The 15,959-nt window shown below is 55.5% G+C and overlaps 1 protein-coding gene across 1 annotated transcript in view; it reads left to right on the top strand.

Moving 5' to 3' along the window:
• NECTIN2 (nectin cell adhesion molecule 2) overlaps nucleotides 1–15,959 on the top strand; it is a 33,048-nt gene that overhangs the window by 5,728 nt on the left and 11,361 nt on the right. The window contains exons 4-7 of the mRNA XM_077747219.1: nucleotides 9,494–9,889; nucleotides 12,780–13,076; nucleotides 14,434–14,551; nucleotides 14,906–15,031. Of these exons, the coding sequence (XP_077603345.1) occupies nucleotides 9,494–9,889; nucleotides 12,780–13,076; nucleotides 14,434–14,551; nucleotides 14,906–15,031 (937 nt within the window). The remainder of the gene's footprint in view (nucleotides 1–9,493; nucleotides 9,890–12,779; nucleotides 13,077–14,433; nucleotides 14,552–14,905; nucleotides 15,032–15,959) is intronic.

The following is a 15,959-nucleotide window of genomic DNA, read 5'->3' as shown; positions in this document are numbered from 1 at the left end:
GAGCTTCCGCGTTCCTGACCTCTCAGCCTTATGCGTTAGCATCCCGCTTTCCTCTCTGCTTTTCTCCCTCCCTCCCCCCTTTCCTCTCTCCCTCGGTCTCTCCCTCCTTCCCTCACTTTCTCTCCGTCCCCTCCCCTCTTCATTTCTCACCTCTCTCTGCTTCTGTGGCTCTCCCATCTCTCACAGAGCTCTTTCTGTCTCTCCCTTCCATCCATTTCTCTTTACCTGTCTCTGGCTCCTCGGCCTCCTCCGGGGACTGGGGGCTCCTCACCTGGGCGTCCTGCTGGGCTCCCTCCTTTCCAGTTCTCCCTAACCTTCACCCCTCAACCCGGCAGCCAGGCAGCCCCACAGTAGCGGCGGGGGGAGGGGAGGAGAGGGGATGGAGGGCCTGCTGTCTCTTCTCCTTAGGGAAGGGGGACTGGGCAGCGAGGTGGGGGTGGGTCTGCTCACATGCTGGGGGAGGGGAGCAGGGAAGGGATACACAGAGAGGGATGGAGACACACACAGAAGGCGACGCTAGGGACGGGATCAGGGATCAGAGACAAACGCTAGAATGGAACCGAGAGGTGGAGAGGATGAAATGCGGCCCCACGGTGGGTGGGACAGAAAGAAGCTGAGGTGGGGCCAGAAAGATGGAGGAAGGGGAGGGAGCTGGACAGACACCAGGATAAAGGCAGGAACCGCCTAAGGAAAGAGACCTAGAGCCTTGGTGACTGACTGGGCGCCCAGAAGCGCCCAGCCAGCAGGGACAGCTGCCAGGACCCCGGCAGGCCAGGGCACAGGCCAGTCTCAGGGCCAGCAGTATGTGGGGGCACAGGGAGTGGTGGCCATAGAAAGGACAGGGAGTTAGGGACACTGGCCGGCTCCCCCGCCCCACCAGGGACGCTGTTACATTTTTAATGTCCCGGCCATGCGGAGAAATGGAGCAGGGGGAGGAGGAGGAGAGAGAGCCAGTGAGGTGGCCCCGGGCCTAGAGAAAGGGTGTCAGAGATGTGGAGAGACAGGCAGAGATGGGGAGGCAGGGAGGTCCCAGGGTCAGAGACATAGAGAGACTGTGAGACATGGACACCAGAAACCCCGAGAGTTTAGAGACCTCAGGAGTCAGTGCAGGGAGCCGAATTCCAGAGACTACGAGACCCACACCCAGAAAGACCCGGCTCTCAGATGCCAGGCACGGAGGAGAAAGAATACGAGAACAGCCTAGGACGCGGGCCATCTTGGGCCAGTGAAAATGTTGAGTGAGATGGCCTGCCGTGAGAGGGCCACTAATCTATGAATATTCTAACACCACTGAGCTGTGCGCTCTGAATGGGCAGGTTGGATGGTATGGGGATTATATCTCAGCGAAGCTGTTGGAGGGGTGCCTGGGTGGCTTGGTCGGTTAAGCATCCAACTCTTGATTTCGGCTCAGGTCATGATCTCACAGTTTGTGGGATCGAGCCCCGCGTCAGGCTCTGTGCTGACAGCGAGGAGCCTGCTTGGCATTCTCTCTCTCTCTCTCTCTCTCTCTCTGAAAATAAATAAATCAACTTTAAAAAAAAAAATAAAGCTGTTAGAGAGAGAATATGACAGACACAGAAAGCAGAGACTCCGAGAGACAGAAGCAGAAACCAGACACCCTGTTCGTTGAAGACATCGGGACAGACTCAGGGCCCAGGAACTAGATGCAGACAGAGATCAAGGTGAAGGACCTGCCAGGGCGGGGGTGAGGGTGGGGCTCAGAGTCTCCAGGATGGAAACATTTTGGGGTAAATGTACACTGGACAGAGCTCTCACAGAGTGAGAGTTTCTGTGTAAGGGGCTCAACCAGGGAGGGCAGTTCCAGACCCCAGAGCGGGGGAACCTTCTGGGGTGGTCAGGCTGCTGCAGAAAGGCAGGGAAGTCTCCGCCTGGGGAGGGAGTGATAACCACCATCTGGGACATGATTGGGAGAGACAGGGAGGCAGGTGCAGAAAGCCAGGCACAGTCAGAGAGCCCCGTCTCCAGGCTGCGGCTGCTCTCGCCCCCCCCTCTTCGGCCCAGCCCGGCTCCTGGATGTCCGCTGCGGGGCTGGGCACTGTGATTAATGCAATTAATTAATTAGCAAGGTGGCTGAGGCAGCAGCTGAGGCCAGCGCTCATAGCACGCTGGCCTTCAAGGGCCGGCTGGAGTCCTGCCGCACCCTACAGGGCAGGTCACAGCGTTTAAGTCTGGAGTCTGGAGGGGGTGAGCCAAGCCCTGAGGGTCCAGCCCTCAGTCAGAGCCCCCAGCCCCCTCCTCCTCCGGGGTGCCCTAAGTCACTATGCCTTGATCTTCCGTCCCCAGGCTGTGTGTCTCTGTCCCTCACAGTTTTCTCCCCGGGCTCATGCAATGCTCCAGGCACCACCCCCCTGTGCCCCTCCCCACTGAAAACCTACAGGCCCAGGCCATAGGGACAGGAAGCATGTCTGCGGACCCAGGTGACACCTCAGGAAGCTGTCACCAGCCTGCCTTGCTGAGGGAAGCTCAGGGAGGCCCGTGTTCCCATGGCCAGACTCTCCTCCATTGTGGTGCCAGCCACATCCCAGCCAAGGTCAGGGCACAGGCACCTGCCCAACAGCGCGCTGGACCCCAGTGTCCTAAGTTCAGGCCGGCCACCCTCCTGGCTTCCGTTCTCTGGCTTCCATCTAAAATGCCAAGCCTCTGAGGACCAGCCCCCCCCCATCCCCGCCCCTGACTCTCAGAGCCGTCTCACGTCCCTGGCCACTCCCTTCTGAACTTGCCACCAGTCTGGTTGATCCTTCTTCCTCACAGCCCCAACGCCCACATCCCTGCCCCATCCCATCCTGAGGGCTCTTCCAGAAGGCGCAGACCTGGGGCACCTGAGTGGCTCAGTTGGTTAAGCATCTGACTTTGGCTCAGGTCATGATCTCACGGTTTGTGGGTTCGAGCCCCGCGTCGGGCTCTGTGCTGACAGCTCAGAGCCTGGAGCCTATCTTCGGACTCTGTGTCTCCCTCAGTCTCTGACCCTCCCCTGCTCATGTTCTCTCTCTCTCAAAAATAGATAAAACATATGAAAAAAAAGAAAAGAAGAAGAAGAAGGCACAAACCTAACCCTGTTCTGCCCCCTGGGTACAACTCTCTGTGCCTTCCCAACACCCTTGGGCAAAAGCCCAAACCTTTTTTTTTTTTTTTTTTTAATTATTTTTGAGAGACAGAGACAGAGAATTGCAAGCAGGCTCTGTGTGGAGTCCGATGCAGGGCTGAACCCACAAACTGTGAGATCACAACCAGAGCCGAATCCGAGTCAGATACTTAGCCAACTGAGCCACCCAGGTGCCCCAAAAGCCTAAGTTCTTTTTAAAAAAATTTTTTTTAAATGTTTATTTATTTTTGAGAAAAAGAGAGAGACAGAGCATGAGCAGAGGACAGGCAGAGAGAGAGGGAGACAGAATCCGAAGCAGGCTCTAGGCTCTGAGCTGTCGGCACAGAGACCGAGGCAGGGGCTCAAAGTCATGAACCATGAGATCGTGATGTGAGCTGAAGTCAGACGCTTAACCGACTGAGCCACCCAGGCGCCCCCCAAAAGCCCAAACTCTTCATGGAGCTCCGCCCGTGGGATCTGGTACACAGCTGATCTCCAGCTTCACCTCCATTCATTTATCATGTTTACGTAGCTCCTATAGCGTGCCAGGCACCATTCCAGGCTCTAGAGAAAATGAAGCAGGGTCAAGGGAGTTTTTGTTATCAACTTAGGGTGGTCAGAGCCTCCCTAGCTGAGCAAAGGCCTGAAGGCCATAAGGGAGGGAACCATGGGGACAGGTGAGGTAGAAGCATTTCAGGATGAGGGAACCAGTGCAAAGGCCCTGAGGCCGTCTGAGAACAGTGGGGAGGCCAGTGTGGTCAGAGCAGGGTGAGCCAAGGAAAGAGAGTGAGAGATGAGGCCAGAAAGGGGCTGTGTGCAGATTATGCGGGGCCTTGCTGGAGTTTCTTTTCTGAGTGAGGAAAGCCTCCGGAGGGCTCTGAACCGGGAGGAGGGACATTTCTGCCACGCTTGGGAACAGACTGAGAGGGTAACTACAATCCACATGGGCAGGTACAGGTGGGTTAGACCAGCTGAGGCACTGCAGAGCTCTGACACGGTCTCCTGGTGGGTAGAGCTTGTAGGCGGAGCCGACAGGGTCTGCGTGTGAGGGTAGAGGACCAGGGGCGACACTTAGGTAGAAACACGGAAAACATGGACCCTTAACCCCACAGGGGCTGAACCATCCCGTTCGTTCCTTCAGAAGTAGAAACAGAATGGGGGAACTTCCAGGGGCGCCTGGGGGGCCCCCGTCAGTGAAGCGTCCGACTCTTGGTCTTGGCTCAGGTCGTGATCTCGAGGTTCGTGAGTTCGAGAACTCGCGCCGGGTTCTGTGCTGATAGCGCAGAGCCTGCTTGGGATTCTCTCTCTCCCTCTTTCTTCTCTCTCTTTCAAAATAAATAAACATTAAAAAAAATGGAGAACTTTAATCCATGGGATTTGAGAACCTCATTCATTCAGAGAATATTGAGTGGGAAGTGGGGGGGTAGGGGGAGGCGCGCGTGGCCCTCTGGGGCAGAGTGTTGGGGATCAAAGACCCACCTGGGGAACCTGCCCCACAGGAAGCTAAGAGTGGGGTTTTTTAAAACCTCTGAATCAGACAGTGCTGAGACACCGCCCTAGACAGAGGAGGGCGACTTCCTGACTCACAGAAGGGTCTAAGGGACCCAAAGATGGGGCGCGGGGCGCGAGGGTGGGGCTCCATGATCCTGAGATCAGCTTCCCTTGAAAAGGAATGCGGTCTCCTCCAGGAAGCCCTCCGGGCCTCCCTCAGATGGGTCAGGCCTCAGCCCTAGGTTCTTACCCTCACGCATCACCTCCTTCAGTCTCCCCGGCATCCTTGACAATGACAGTCTCCCCGCCACTCTCAGAGGACAAACGCCTGACTTATTCCTGTCGCTTCTGAGGCACCCACACCCCACAAAGAGCCAGATGCTCACTCAGTTGTATTTATTGAGCACTTACTGCATGCCAGTCCTTGGTGTCGGCTCCTGGGATACAGCAGGGAACGAGGCAGGCATCGCATCTTCCGGGGCCAACTTCTGGCACCCAGGACCCATCTGAGTCACTGTCGCATGGACTTGCATGGGATGGGAGCAGATTCCAGTCCCTCCCTGCCTCCCACTGCCCAATCCCTTTAAGTTCTAAGTGCCCCTCAGGGAGCCAGCTTCCAGCCCTATACCCAGTCTCTAGCTGGACCTCTGGGTCTTCTATGACCCCTGCTCAGGACTTTGTGCTGTCTGGTGAGGCATTTCTGTACAGCTCCACTTGCCCTTCGGGTTCCCTCGGCTCAAGTCTAGTCATCCTCCAGCTGAGGAACCCTCAATAGCTCCCACTTGCCTCAAAGGGGAAAACCTAACTGCTTGGCCCCTCCCTACTCTGCTCTCTCCAGAGCTCATGAGGGCTGGATGACTTTTGCGGACAGAGGGCCCATCCGCCACCCCCCACCCCCCTCAGCTAGAAAGAGGCAGACCCTTGTCCCACATTTAGTGCCTTTGGAGACCGGGTGAGTGAAGAGTCCTGGCACATGAAGGAAGGGGCAGTCTTTCCTCAGCTCCACCCAGTTGGTGACCCCTAGGAACCCCATATCCTGATTTTGGTCTGGATTTTTGAGATTTAATCTCCAGACCCTTCCGTGGGTCAGTAGATGGTTGAGTGCTGGTTCGTGGTTGAAACAAGGCTGTGTGGGCCAAGGCCAAATACAAGGGAAGCCGGATTTAGCCTGCGGCGGGCAGGCGGGCGGCTAATGGCCTCTGTTTGACTCACCCGTTCGCGGGGCCCTGCAAAGGCCTTACGGCACAAAGGCCTTTCATGGAATTGTCACAAGCGACCCTGCTTGAACATCCCCATTTTACAGATGGAGGGATTCAGGCTCAGAAATGAGGTCCCCTTCCCTAGAAAGGGACCGAGCCAGCAGGACGCCCGTGGCACCTGCTCAGGGGTCCCCATGCTCTTGACATTCTCTAGTGTGGCCCGTCTAAACGGGAGGAGGCCCCTTTCCCAAAATGTTGCTCTTGGGTTGTTTTGGTAAATGTGTAGGGATTCCATGAGATGATAAGGGTTTGTTGTTTTTTTTAAGTATTTAAAAAAAACCTTTTTTTCATGTTTATTTATTTTCAAGAGAAAGAGTGGGGCGGGGGCAGAGAGGGAGGGAGACACAGAATCCGAAGCAGGCTCCAGGCTCTGCGCTGTTAGCACGGAGCCCGACACGGGGCTCGAACCCATGAATCCATGAGGTCATGACCTGAGCCAAAGTTGGACGTTTAACGGACTGCACCACACAGGTGCCCCTTAAGTATTTTTTTTAAAGCTTATTTACTTGTTCTGAGAGAGAGAGAGAGAAAGGCAGAGAGAGAGAATCTCAGAATCACTGACAGTGCAGAGCCTGATGCGGGGCTCAAACTCGCAAACTGCGAGATCATGACCTGAACCAAAGTTGGACACTTAACCAACTGAGCCACCCAGGTGCCCGAGATGATAGATCTGTTACACAGTGGTCTCGACTGGTGGCTTCTTTCCAAAAGTCTCTGGGACCGGCCCCCGCTGGTGCAACCCCCTTCCGCGGGGACCCTCTCATTAGGGTCTCCTGTTAATGTCCCCTGGGTTCCTGTATGAGCCCAGGGGCCGCACATGCTCCCCACCCCCATCTCTCTCAAAGGCAGCTGGGCGGGCTTTGCCCCTTGAGACACGGCATGTGCCTTGTCTTAGCCTTACCTCAAGTTGGGCGTCAAGGGCCACGTGTAATTATACTTGACTGACTGTATTTATTTAACAAGCACTGATCTCCTGTTTCCTGTGCTAAGTGTTCCACAAATATTCTTTAATCTTTATAACACCCCCTAGAGGGCGGAGCCCTATGATTATCCTCACTTTGCAACTGAGGAAACCAAGGCAACAGAGATGTTAAATGACTTGCCCAAAGTCACACAGCCAGCACGTGGCAGCGGCAGGATGCGAACCCAGGCCGTCAGGGCCCCCAGTCACCGTGCTGTATTGCCTCGCACCACAGAGCAGCATCCTTTTCTATTCCACTGCTTATTAAAAGCGAGAAAACAAAAGAAAGGAAAATAGGCGTTCACGCAAAAACCCGTTGGCCAATATTCATGGCAGGTCTGTTCAAATCAACAAAACACGGAAACAAGCCGAGTGTCAATCAACTGATGAGCAGATAAATGACACATGGTGTGGCCACACGATGGCATGGTATTCAGCCGTGAAAAAGGATGAGCTACATGGACAAAACTTGAAAACATGATCCTAAGTGAAGGAAAGCCAGTCACAGCGCCCCCTAGTGTATGGTTCTACTTATATGAAATGTCTCAAAGCAGCAGATCTGCGGAGACCCAGTAGATAGATGAGTGAGTGGTTACCAGATGCTGGGAGAAGGGGGGGTGGGGAGTAACTGCCAGTGGGGACGGAGTTTCTTCGGGGAAATTATAAAAATGCCCTAAAATTTTTTTTTAATGTTTTTATTTATTTATTTATTTCTGAGAATGAGCAAGAGAGACAGCATGAGCAGGGGAGGGTCAGAGAGAGAGGGAGACACAGAATCTGAAACAAGCTTCAGGCTCTGAGCTAGCTGTCAGCACAGAGCCCGACACGGGCCTCGAACCCACAAACTGTGAGATCATGACCTAAGCTGAAATCTGACGCTTAACTGACTGAGCTACCCAGGTGCCCCAAAAATGCCCTAAAATTGATTGTAGTGATAGACACTGTATGTAATAGGTCTTATGAATATGCAATATATACACACACACTTTCTTTTTTTTTTTTTTTTAATGTTTTATTTATTCTTGAGAGAGAGAGACAGCGTGAGCAGGGGAGGGGCAGAGAGAGAGGGAGACACAGAATCCGAAGCAGGCTCCAGGCTCCAGGCTCCGAGCTGTCAGCACAGAGCCCGATGTGGGGCTCAAACTTATGAGAAAGATCCTGACCTGAGCTGAAGTCAGATCCTCAACTGACTGAGCCACCCAGGCTCCCTGTCTCACAACATAAAATGAAAATGTGAGGGGGCGCCTGGGTGGCTCAGTTGGTTAAGCATCTGACTTCAGCTCAGGTCATGATCTCACAGTTCGTGAGTTCATGCCCCACCTCTGTGCCGACAGTTGGGAGCCTGGAGCCTGCTTCCGATTCTGTGTCTCCCTCTCTCTGCCTCTCCTCTGCTCACGCTTTGTCTCTTTTTATGTTGTGAGAGACTTTTTTTTTTTAATTGATTTATCGGGTGGGGGTGTGTGTGAGGTGGAGGGGGTGTAGATTCTGGTTTTCTCCAAACTTTTTATACTGAAATTTTCAAACCTACAGGTGGGTAGAAGTTGCAAGAGCAGGGGCGCCTGGGTGGCTCAGTCGGCTAAGTGGCCAACTTCAGCTCAGGTCATGATCTCACAGTTCGTGGGTTCGAGCCCTACACGGGGCTCTGTGCTGACAGCTCAGAGCCTGGAGCCTGCTTTGGATTCTGTGTCTCCCTCTCTCTCTGACCCTCCCCTGCTCACAACCTGTGTGTGTCTCTCTCTCTCAAAAATAAATAAACGTTTTTTAAAAATTAAAAAAAAAAGAAGTTGCAAGAACAGCTCAGTAGCCCTCTCCCCCTCTCTAGCCAGACCTGACAGTGGGTTATATTTTGCTACATTGTCTTCACTGCTTTCTGTACAGTTGTTTTGTTTTCACGGAGCCATTTGAGAGTATACTCCAGACATGACATTTCATCACTGTGTGTTATGGGAGAAAGGAACCCTGATGGCCCCACAATATAATCACCGTGCGGAAGAACATTAGCCGTGGGGGTGCCTGGGTGGCTCAGTCAGTTAAGCGTCTGACTTCGGCTCAGGTCATGATCTCACCATCCGTGAGTTCGAGCCCCGCGTCAGGCTCTGTGCTGGCAGCTCAGAGCCTGGAGCCTGCCTTGGATCTGTGTCTCCCTCTTTCTCTCTCTCTCTCTCTCCCTCCACTTATGCTCTGTCTTTGTCTCTCAAAAATGAATAAATGTTAAAAAAAAAAAAAGGAACATTAGCAGTAATTCTGGGGCGCTGGGTGGCTTGGTCCGTTAAGCATCTGCCTCTTGAGTTCGGCTCGGGTCATGATCTCACCATGTGTGAGTTGGAGCCCTTGCGTTTTGGAAGGTCAGCCCAGAGCCTGCTTGGGATTCTCTCTCTCCCTCCCTCTCTGCCCCTCCCCTGCGCTCACGGGCGCTTTGTCTCAAAATAAACAGGTTTTAAAAGAATATGAACGATAATTCCACACTAGTACATCTACTAGTGCAGACTCCTATGTCCTCAGTTTTTCTTCGAAACGTGTTCTCTGGATGAATCGGGAATCGGGACCTCACAAAGGCTCCTGCGTTGCCTCTGGGGGCCTCATGCCCTAGTGGGGCCCCNAGCCCTGCCTGGCCTGGAGGGGTCTGGCTCCTTCCCCCCCCCCCCAACCTCTCTCCCTTTCTCTTTCTTTTCTCTCCAGGAGCCCAGGATGTGCAAGTTCGAGTGCCGCCCAAGGTGCAGGGCCACCTGGGGGACACCGTGCAGCTCCCGTGTCACCTGCTGTCGTCGGGACCGGACGTCCGAGTCTCACAGGTGACGTGGCTGCACGTGGACGCCACCGGCGCCAGCAGAAGCGTGGCTGCCTTCCACCCTGCGTACGGACCCAGCTTCCGCGGCCCAAAGCCTGGCGAAGAGCGCCTGTCCTTCGTCACCGCCGGACAGAGTGCCGGGGCCAAGCAGGGCACCGAGACGGAGCTGCGCGACGCCACGCTGGCCCTCCGGGGGCTGATGGTGGAGGACGAGGGCAACTACACCTGCGAATTTGCCACCTTCCCCAGTGGCACCAGTCGGGGGGTGACCTGGCTCCAGGTCATAGGTGAGCAGGGTCGGTGGGGAGAGCCCTCGTGCAGATCTGTTTCCGCCCCGCGTCAGCTGTGATCTGATTTCCTCCATGCTGTTCAGTCAGTTGGTAAATATCCACGAGGCGCCTGCCGCGGGCCAGGCTCTGTTCTAGAAGCCGAGGACACACCAGGCCACAAGGCGTTCGCCACATGTATACCGAGCACCTCCTACGTGCCAGGCACTGTTCTAGGCTCTAGCAACAAAGCAGTAAGACAGAGCTCCCTGGCCTCCTGGGGCTTCTACTTCAATAAGGGGGTCTCAGACAGGAAACCACATTAGTAAGGAAAAGAGGAGCGAGTCAGGCGGTTATAGGTGCTTGCTATGGAGGCTGGAGGGGGGCACGTGACAATTTTGGCTGGAGAGTCCTGGTGCGATCTGAAGAAAAACTAGAAGATGAGGGAGCCCCGTAGGTTCGCCAAGGGAAGAGAATTGCAGGCAGAGGGAATGGCAGGTGCAAAGGTCCTGAGGCAGGGCCCACGTGGACTCTGTGGCGAAGAGCAAGGAGGTCACCGGGGGCGGAGGCTTGTGACTAAAGGGAAAGGAGGAGGGGACAAGGTCAAGTGGATGGTGGGAGCCACACGGGATCACGGACAGCCCCATGAACCACATGAGGACTGTGAATTTTACCCTGAGGGAGCACAACCAGGGGAAGGTGTGATCTGGCTTCGGTTTTCACAGGCCCCCTGGCTGCGTGCTGGGGGCGAGGGGGGAAACTCAGGAGCCACAGGGGAGCGGGTGACCGAATAAGTCCGGGCAGGAGGTAATGGCAACAAGGTGAAGCAGTTGGGGAAGCAAGAAGGGGTCAGATTTCGGAAGTAGGTGGGAGGCAACTCCAGGGAATGATCAAATTCACCAACACCGGGCTGTCACTGTCGTGACACTTGCTCAGAGTGAGCGACCCGGTGTTCCACCGAGGCAGACGCAGTGGGGGTGGGGAGGAGTGGGTGGGACAAAGCCTCCAGCCCCAGCCCGAGGGTGACCCTGGGGGAGGGGGAGACTTCAGGNGCTATTTCTTGCTGGGCCTGAGCCACCCGCTTGGGATCCCCCTCCCCCAGCAATGTCCCCAAAGCCACCTCGCTCTGGACACTGTGACACTGTTTTCCCTCTCCTGGCCCCAGAGGGTTTGAGATGCCCACCCGGTACCGCCTCTGGGTAAAGGCTTTTGCTTCAGAGGTGCCTGAAACCCCAGTTGTTTTGCATAATTCACAACACAGATCTCTACCGCACCACCCCTTGCAGAGATCTCTTTCCCTGCCATCATTTGTTCCGTTTGAGACACAGACGCGCAGAAGCCCTAGTCTCTCACCAGGTACCTCCCAGGGCAGGTGCACAAAACCGACCTCTGCTTTCGCGGAGGCTCAGGGGTCGTCAGTGACCCCTAAAGGAGGGCCAGATGTCAGGGAAGTTCCCCTGCGGAAGTGAGGCTGGGATCTGCAAGAGGAAGAGCGAGCCCAGGAGAAGGGAGGCCAGGTCATTGCGGGCACGTGGTCGCCGCGACCCCGGCGCGGGTGGGGGCAGCATCCGAGGGCGGCGTGGGGCGGGTGCCCAGAGCAGTCAGGGGACAGATAGTGGGGTGACCAGGGAGGATGTGAGGAAGGCCCCTCGGAGGCCCTGGCAGCCCCGGGGAAAGGAGGAAAGGAGGGGAGAGCTGTACCCCATGGATGAGCTCAGGAGAATCTCAGAGATTTCCCCTCCCCATCGCCGTCCAGGAAGACAGGTGAGAAGGGCAGGCCATTTCCCGCTTTGGGAATCTCCGTGACCCTCAGCCCACTTCTGGCCCCACCACTGACAGGTGATTTCAGGAAAGAAGTTGGAGGCCTTTTGAGCTGGACCTTTGGACTCCATTATTCTGCTTTGGCTTAAAAAAAAAAAATCTCAGCCCCTTCCAGGCATTTGGACACTGTCTGCTTCTAGCAGAACAGGTCAGACAGAATAGTGTCACGGAACAGGGCGCAGCGAGGGCTTTATGCAGAAATGTATTTAATCTGCGTGACAATCCTACGGGTGGGCATTTTTTAATTAATTTTGGTTTTAAGCTTATTTATTTTGTTTTTTTTTCTTTAATGTTTATTCTTAGAGAGAGAGAGAGAGAGAACAAGCAGAGGAGGAGCAGGGAGAGGGAGACACAGAATCCGAAGCAGGTTCCAGGCTCCGAGCTGTCAGCACAGAGCCCGACACGGGGCTTGAACCCACAAACCGTGAGATCATGACCTGTGTTGAAGTGGGACGCTTAAACGACCCCCAGGCGCCCCCAGAGTTTATTTATTTTGAGAGAGAGAGAGTGAACAGGGGAGGGGCAGAGAGAGAGGGAGAGTCCCAAGCAGGCTCTGTGCTGACAGCATGAAGCCCGAGGTGGGGCTCGGACTCCCGAACCGTGAGATTATGACCTGAGCCGAAATGCAGAGTTGAATGCTTTACTAACCAAGCTACACAGGTGCCCCGGGCATTTTTAAGCTTATTTATTTGTTTATTTTGAGAGAAAGGGAGAGTGGGGGAGGGACACAGAGAGAGAGAGAATCCCAAGCAGGTTCTGCACTGTCAGCCCAGAGCCCAACGTGGGGCTCGATCCCACACACATAAGATCATGACCGGAGCCAAACTCCAGAATTGGACATTCAACCAACTGAGCCACCCAGGCAGGTCCCCTGGAATGGGAATGTTTATTATCCCGACTTTACAAAAGAGGAAACTGAGGCACGGAGCTGGGAAATGACCCCAAAGCTACACGGCTGCCAACCGGCAGAACTGGGATTGGGGATTGGAGCCCAGGCAGTTGGGGCTTAAGCGGCTCAGCTCCACCGCCGAGGTGTTTGTTGAATGACTGGCCATGAAGAGTGACGTAACCCCTCTGTTTCTCTCCCCAGCACAGCCCCGGAACCACGCCGAGACGCAGGAGGTCACCCTCAGCCTGGAACCTGTGCCCGTGGCCCGCTGTGTCTCTGAGGGTGGCCGGCCACCCGCCCGGATCTCCTGGTTCTCGCCCCTGGACGGGGAGGCCAAAGAGAGCCAGACGCCGGGGTCCGTGCCCGGCACAGTCACCGTCACCAGCCGCTTCACCTTGGTGCCCCTGAGCCGAGCAGATGGTATCAAGGTCACCTGCAAAGTGGAGCATGAGAGCTTTGAGGAGCCCAGCTTGCTGCCCGTTACCCTCTCTGTGCGCTGTGAGTGTGTCAGGATGTGACCAAGCCCCTTATATCGTCTATACCGGCTTCTCTAGGGCACTGTCTACACTATCGCTGAGTGCTGTCTGCATTAGCTGTCAGGGCCAGATTCTGCGCTGCCTTCCTGCCCATTATATACCAGCTCCCCTGGGCAATGTCTACACCCAGCCTCTTCATTGTCTACACTGGCTCACTGGCTTCTCTAGGCTTCCTCTTTGCTACCGCCATCAGCGGTGGCCAAGAGTTGCAGGGGCCAGTTTTTTTTTTTTATGTTTATATTTTATTTTTGAGAAAGAGAGACAGAGCGCAATGGGGGAGGGGCAGAGAGAGAGGGAGACACAGAATCGGAAGCAGGCTCCAGGCCCCAAGCTGTCTGCACAGAGCCCGACGCAGGGCTTGAACCCACGAACCGCGAGATCGTGACCTGAGCTGAAGTCGGAGGCTCAACCGACTGAGCCCCCCCAGGCGCCCCTGCAGGGGCGAATTTTACACATATCTTCCCAGTCCCACATCCAGTCACACCAATAGCTTGACATAGACCGCTGGGGGATATTTACACCAAGGAAATTGGCAAACACTGCAGATCAGGCCCATTCTTTTTTTTTTTTTTTACATTCCCCTTTTCAGAAAGCCAGTTCACCAGCTCCCCACCTGCCCCCAAGAGCATCTTTTTTGGCTCTCGTGGGCCCCACTTGACATTCTTCCTTTACTCTTTATATCACCTACTGTGGGTCTATACCATCCAACCCAACGTTGTCTATGCACACACCATGACCACTCCCGTTCACACCATCTAAACCGACTCTCCTGGGCTCTATACCCCCCTCCCCCACCAGCATGACTCACATTGGCCCTCTGGGCCCCGTCCATACTGATCCCTTCCAGTATGTTCTGTGCTAGCTCTTCCCAAAACCACCTACACTGACACCCCAATATTACCCAGAGCAGCTTCCCCCACTCTTCCCGTGGGCGCTGCTGAAGAGTCACTTCAGCGGCTCTTCTAGGCTCTGTCCAAACACAGCTCATCCCCCAACTCAGCATTTTCTACATGAGCTCCCCCTGCAGTGCCTGAGGTTAAGCCAGTTCCCATACCTGTTCCAGGCGTGGTGGACAGAACACAGCCCTCCGACACTGCCCGCACGGAACCACACCTTCCTCAGAATGAGCCACGTGGCATCCCGGGACCCTGGGGGGTGCTGGCCTGGGTAGACGTAACCCAAACTGCTCTGCCCCAGTTTCTATGGACCCACTTCTTGCCAACCCGCCTCATTTCTTTCGGATCCCCGTCTGTCTGCTCACCTATCAGCTCTTTTGGGACTCTGCCCGTCTCTGAGCCAAGTCCCCCCATTTCCTCCAGACCCACCCGAGGTCTCCATCTCCGGCTATGATGACAACTGGTATCTCGGCCGCAGCGAGGCCACCCTGACCTGTGACGTCCGCAGCAAACCAGAGCCCACGGGCTACGACTGGAGCACGTGAGTCCTGGGTGGACCTGGACCCGAGTCTGGGGGGGGCACTGGGGGCCTGGTTCCCTGGGTCTCAGGGAGGAGGGTCTAGAGGGAGCCTGGACCCCTGGGTCTGAGGGGGGAGGGGCTGGAGTCTGACCCCTGGGGAGGGAGGAGGGGCTGGGGTCTGACCCCGGGGGAGGGAAGAGCACCAGGGATCTGAACCCGTGAGTCCCCCAGGAGAGAGCTGGCAGTGTAGGGTCTTAAGCATTAAATTTCATGTCCCTGGAGCTTCACTTTTGAAGGCTACGTCATCAGGCACCAGGCCTGTGCCCCCTATGGGCCCTGATGCCCCCCTCTGGTGACACCCCCCCCACCTTCCAGGACCGCAGGCGTCTTCCCAGCTTCCGCAGTAGCCCAGGGCCCCCAGCTGATCATCCACTCGGTGGACAAACTGGTCAACACCACGTTCATCTGCACCGTCACCAACGCCGTGGGCACAGGNACTGCGCTGCGGGAGGCTGTGCCGCCGGCCTGGGGAGGGATGCAGACCCGCCTTGCTGATGAGAAAGGAGGACAGGGTGGCTCTTCTCTCTCGCCCCCAGGTGGGATCTGGATCAGGATGATAGGGTAGGCACTGGCGGAAGAATCCAGAGGGCGAGACCTCTGCTAGGGGCTTTCCCAAAACTAGAGGCCTGGAAAGGGTCTCCAGGAAGAGACCCAGGGACATTGCCCTGATGCCAGTTAGAGAGACACATGTCAGACGGCTAGACAAACAGAAACAGACTCAGACACTGATTTCTTGCAGTGAGTGCTGGTCGAGGAACTCGGGTTTGTTTTTATTCATTTATTATTATTTTTTTAATGTAAACATTTCTTTTTGAGGAAGAGAGAGACAGAGCGTGAGTAGTGGAGGGGCAGGGAGAGGGAGACACAGAATCCGAAACAGGCTCCAGGCCTGTCAGCTCAGAGCCCGATGTTGGACTAGAACTCACAAACTGAGACCATGACCTGAGCCGAAGTCAGACGCTTAACCGACTGAGCCACCCAGGCGCCCCAGGAAATCAGCTTTCATGTGTGTTGGAACATTTGTGTTTCTAGCGGGCGGATTTTGGAAATGGCAGCCGATGTGTCTGTGGATCCAAAGTCCTCTGAGTCTCCTGATAATGAACTCAAACTCAGATGGGCCCGAGACAGGCGAGGAAAAGAAGGAAGCCAGGCTCGGCCTATGGCACAGCATGGCGGGTGTGGGGTCGAAGTGGCAGCTCGGATGCGCACACCTTAGCAGGAGGTGGGGAACATGCCTCGAGACCCAGCTGCGTCGGCCCCAGGGCTGAGGACAGAGCCACAGCTATCTGTGCTTGGAGATGGCATTGTAATCAGAACAGAAACTCGCCCAGAGCACCCACACACCCAGCCTCACCGTCCCCCAGCCACC

This window comes from Crocuta crocuta, unplaced genomic scaffold (genome assembly GCF_008692635.1).
Source record: "Crocuta crocuta isolate KB4526 unplaced genomic scaffold, BGI_CrCroc_1.0 scaffold334, whole genome shotgun sequence".
NCBI lineage: Eukaryota > Metazoa > Chordata > Mammalia > Carnivora > Hyaenidae > Crocuta > Crocuta crocuta.
Note: the sequence above shows the minus strand (reverse complement) of the source record. Positions and strands in the feature narration are given on the sequence as shown.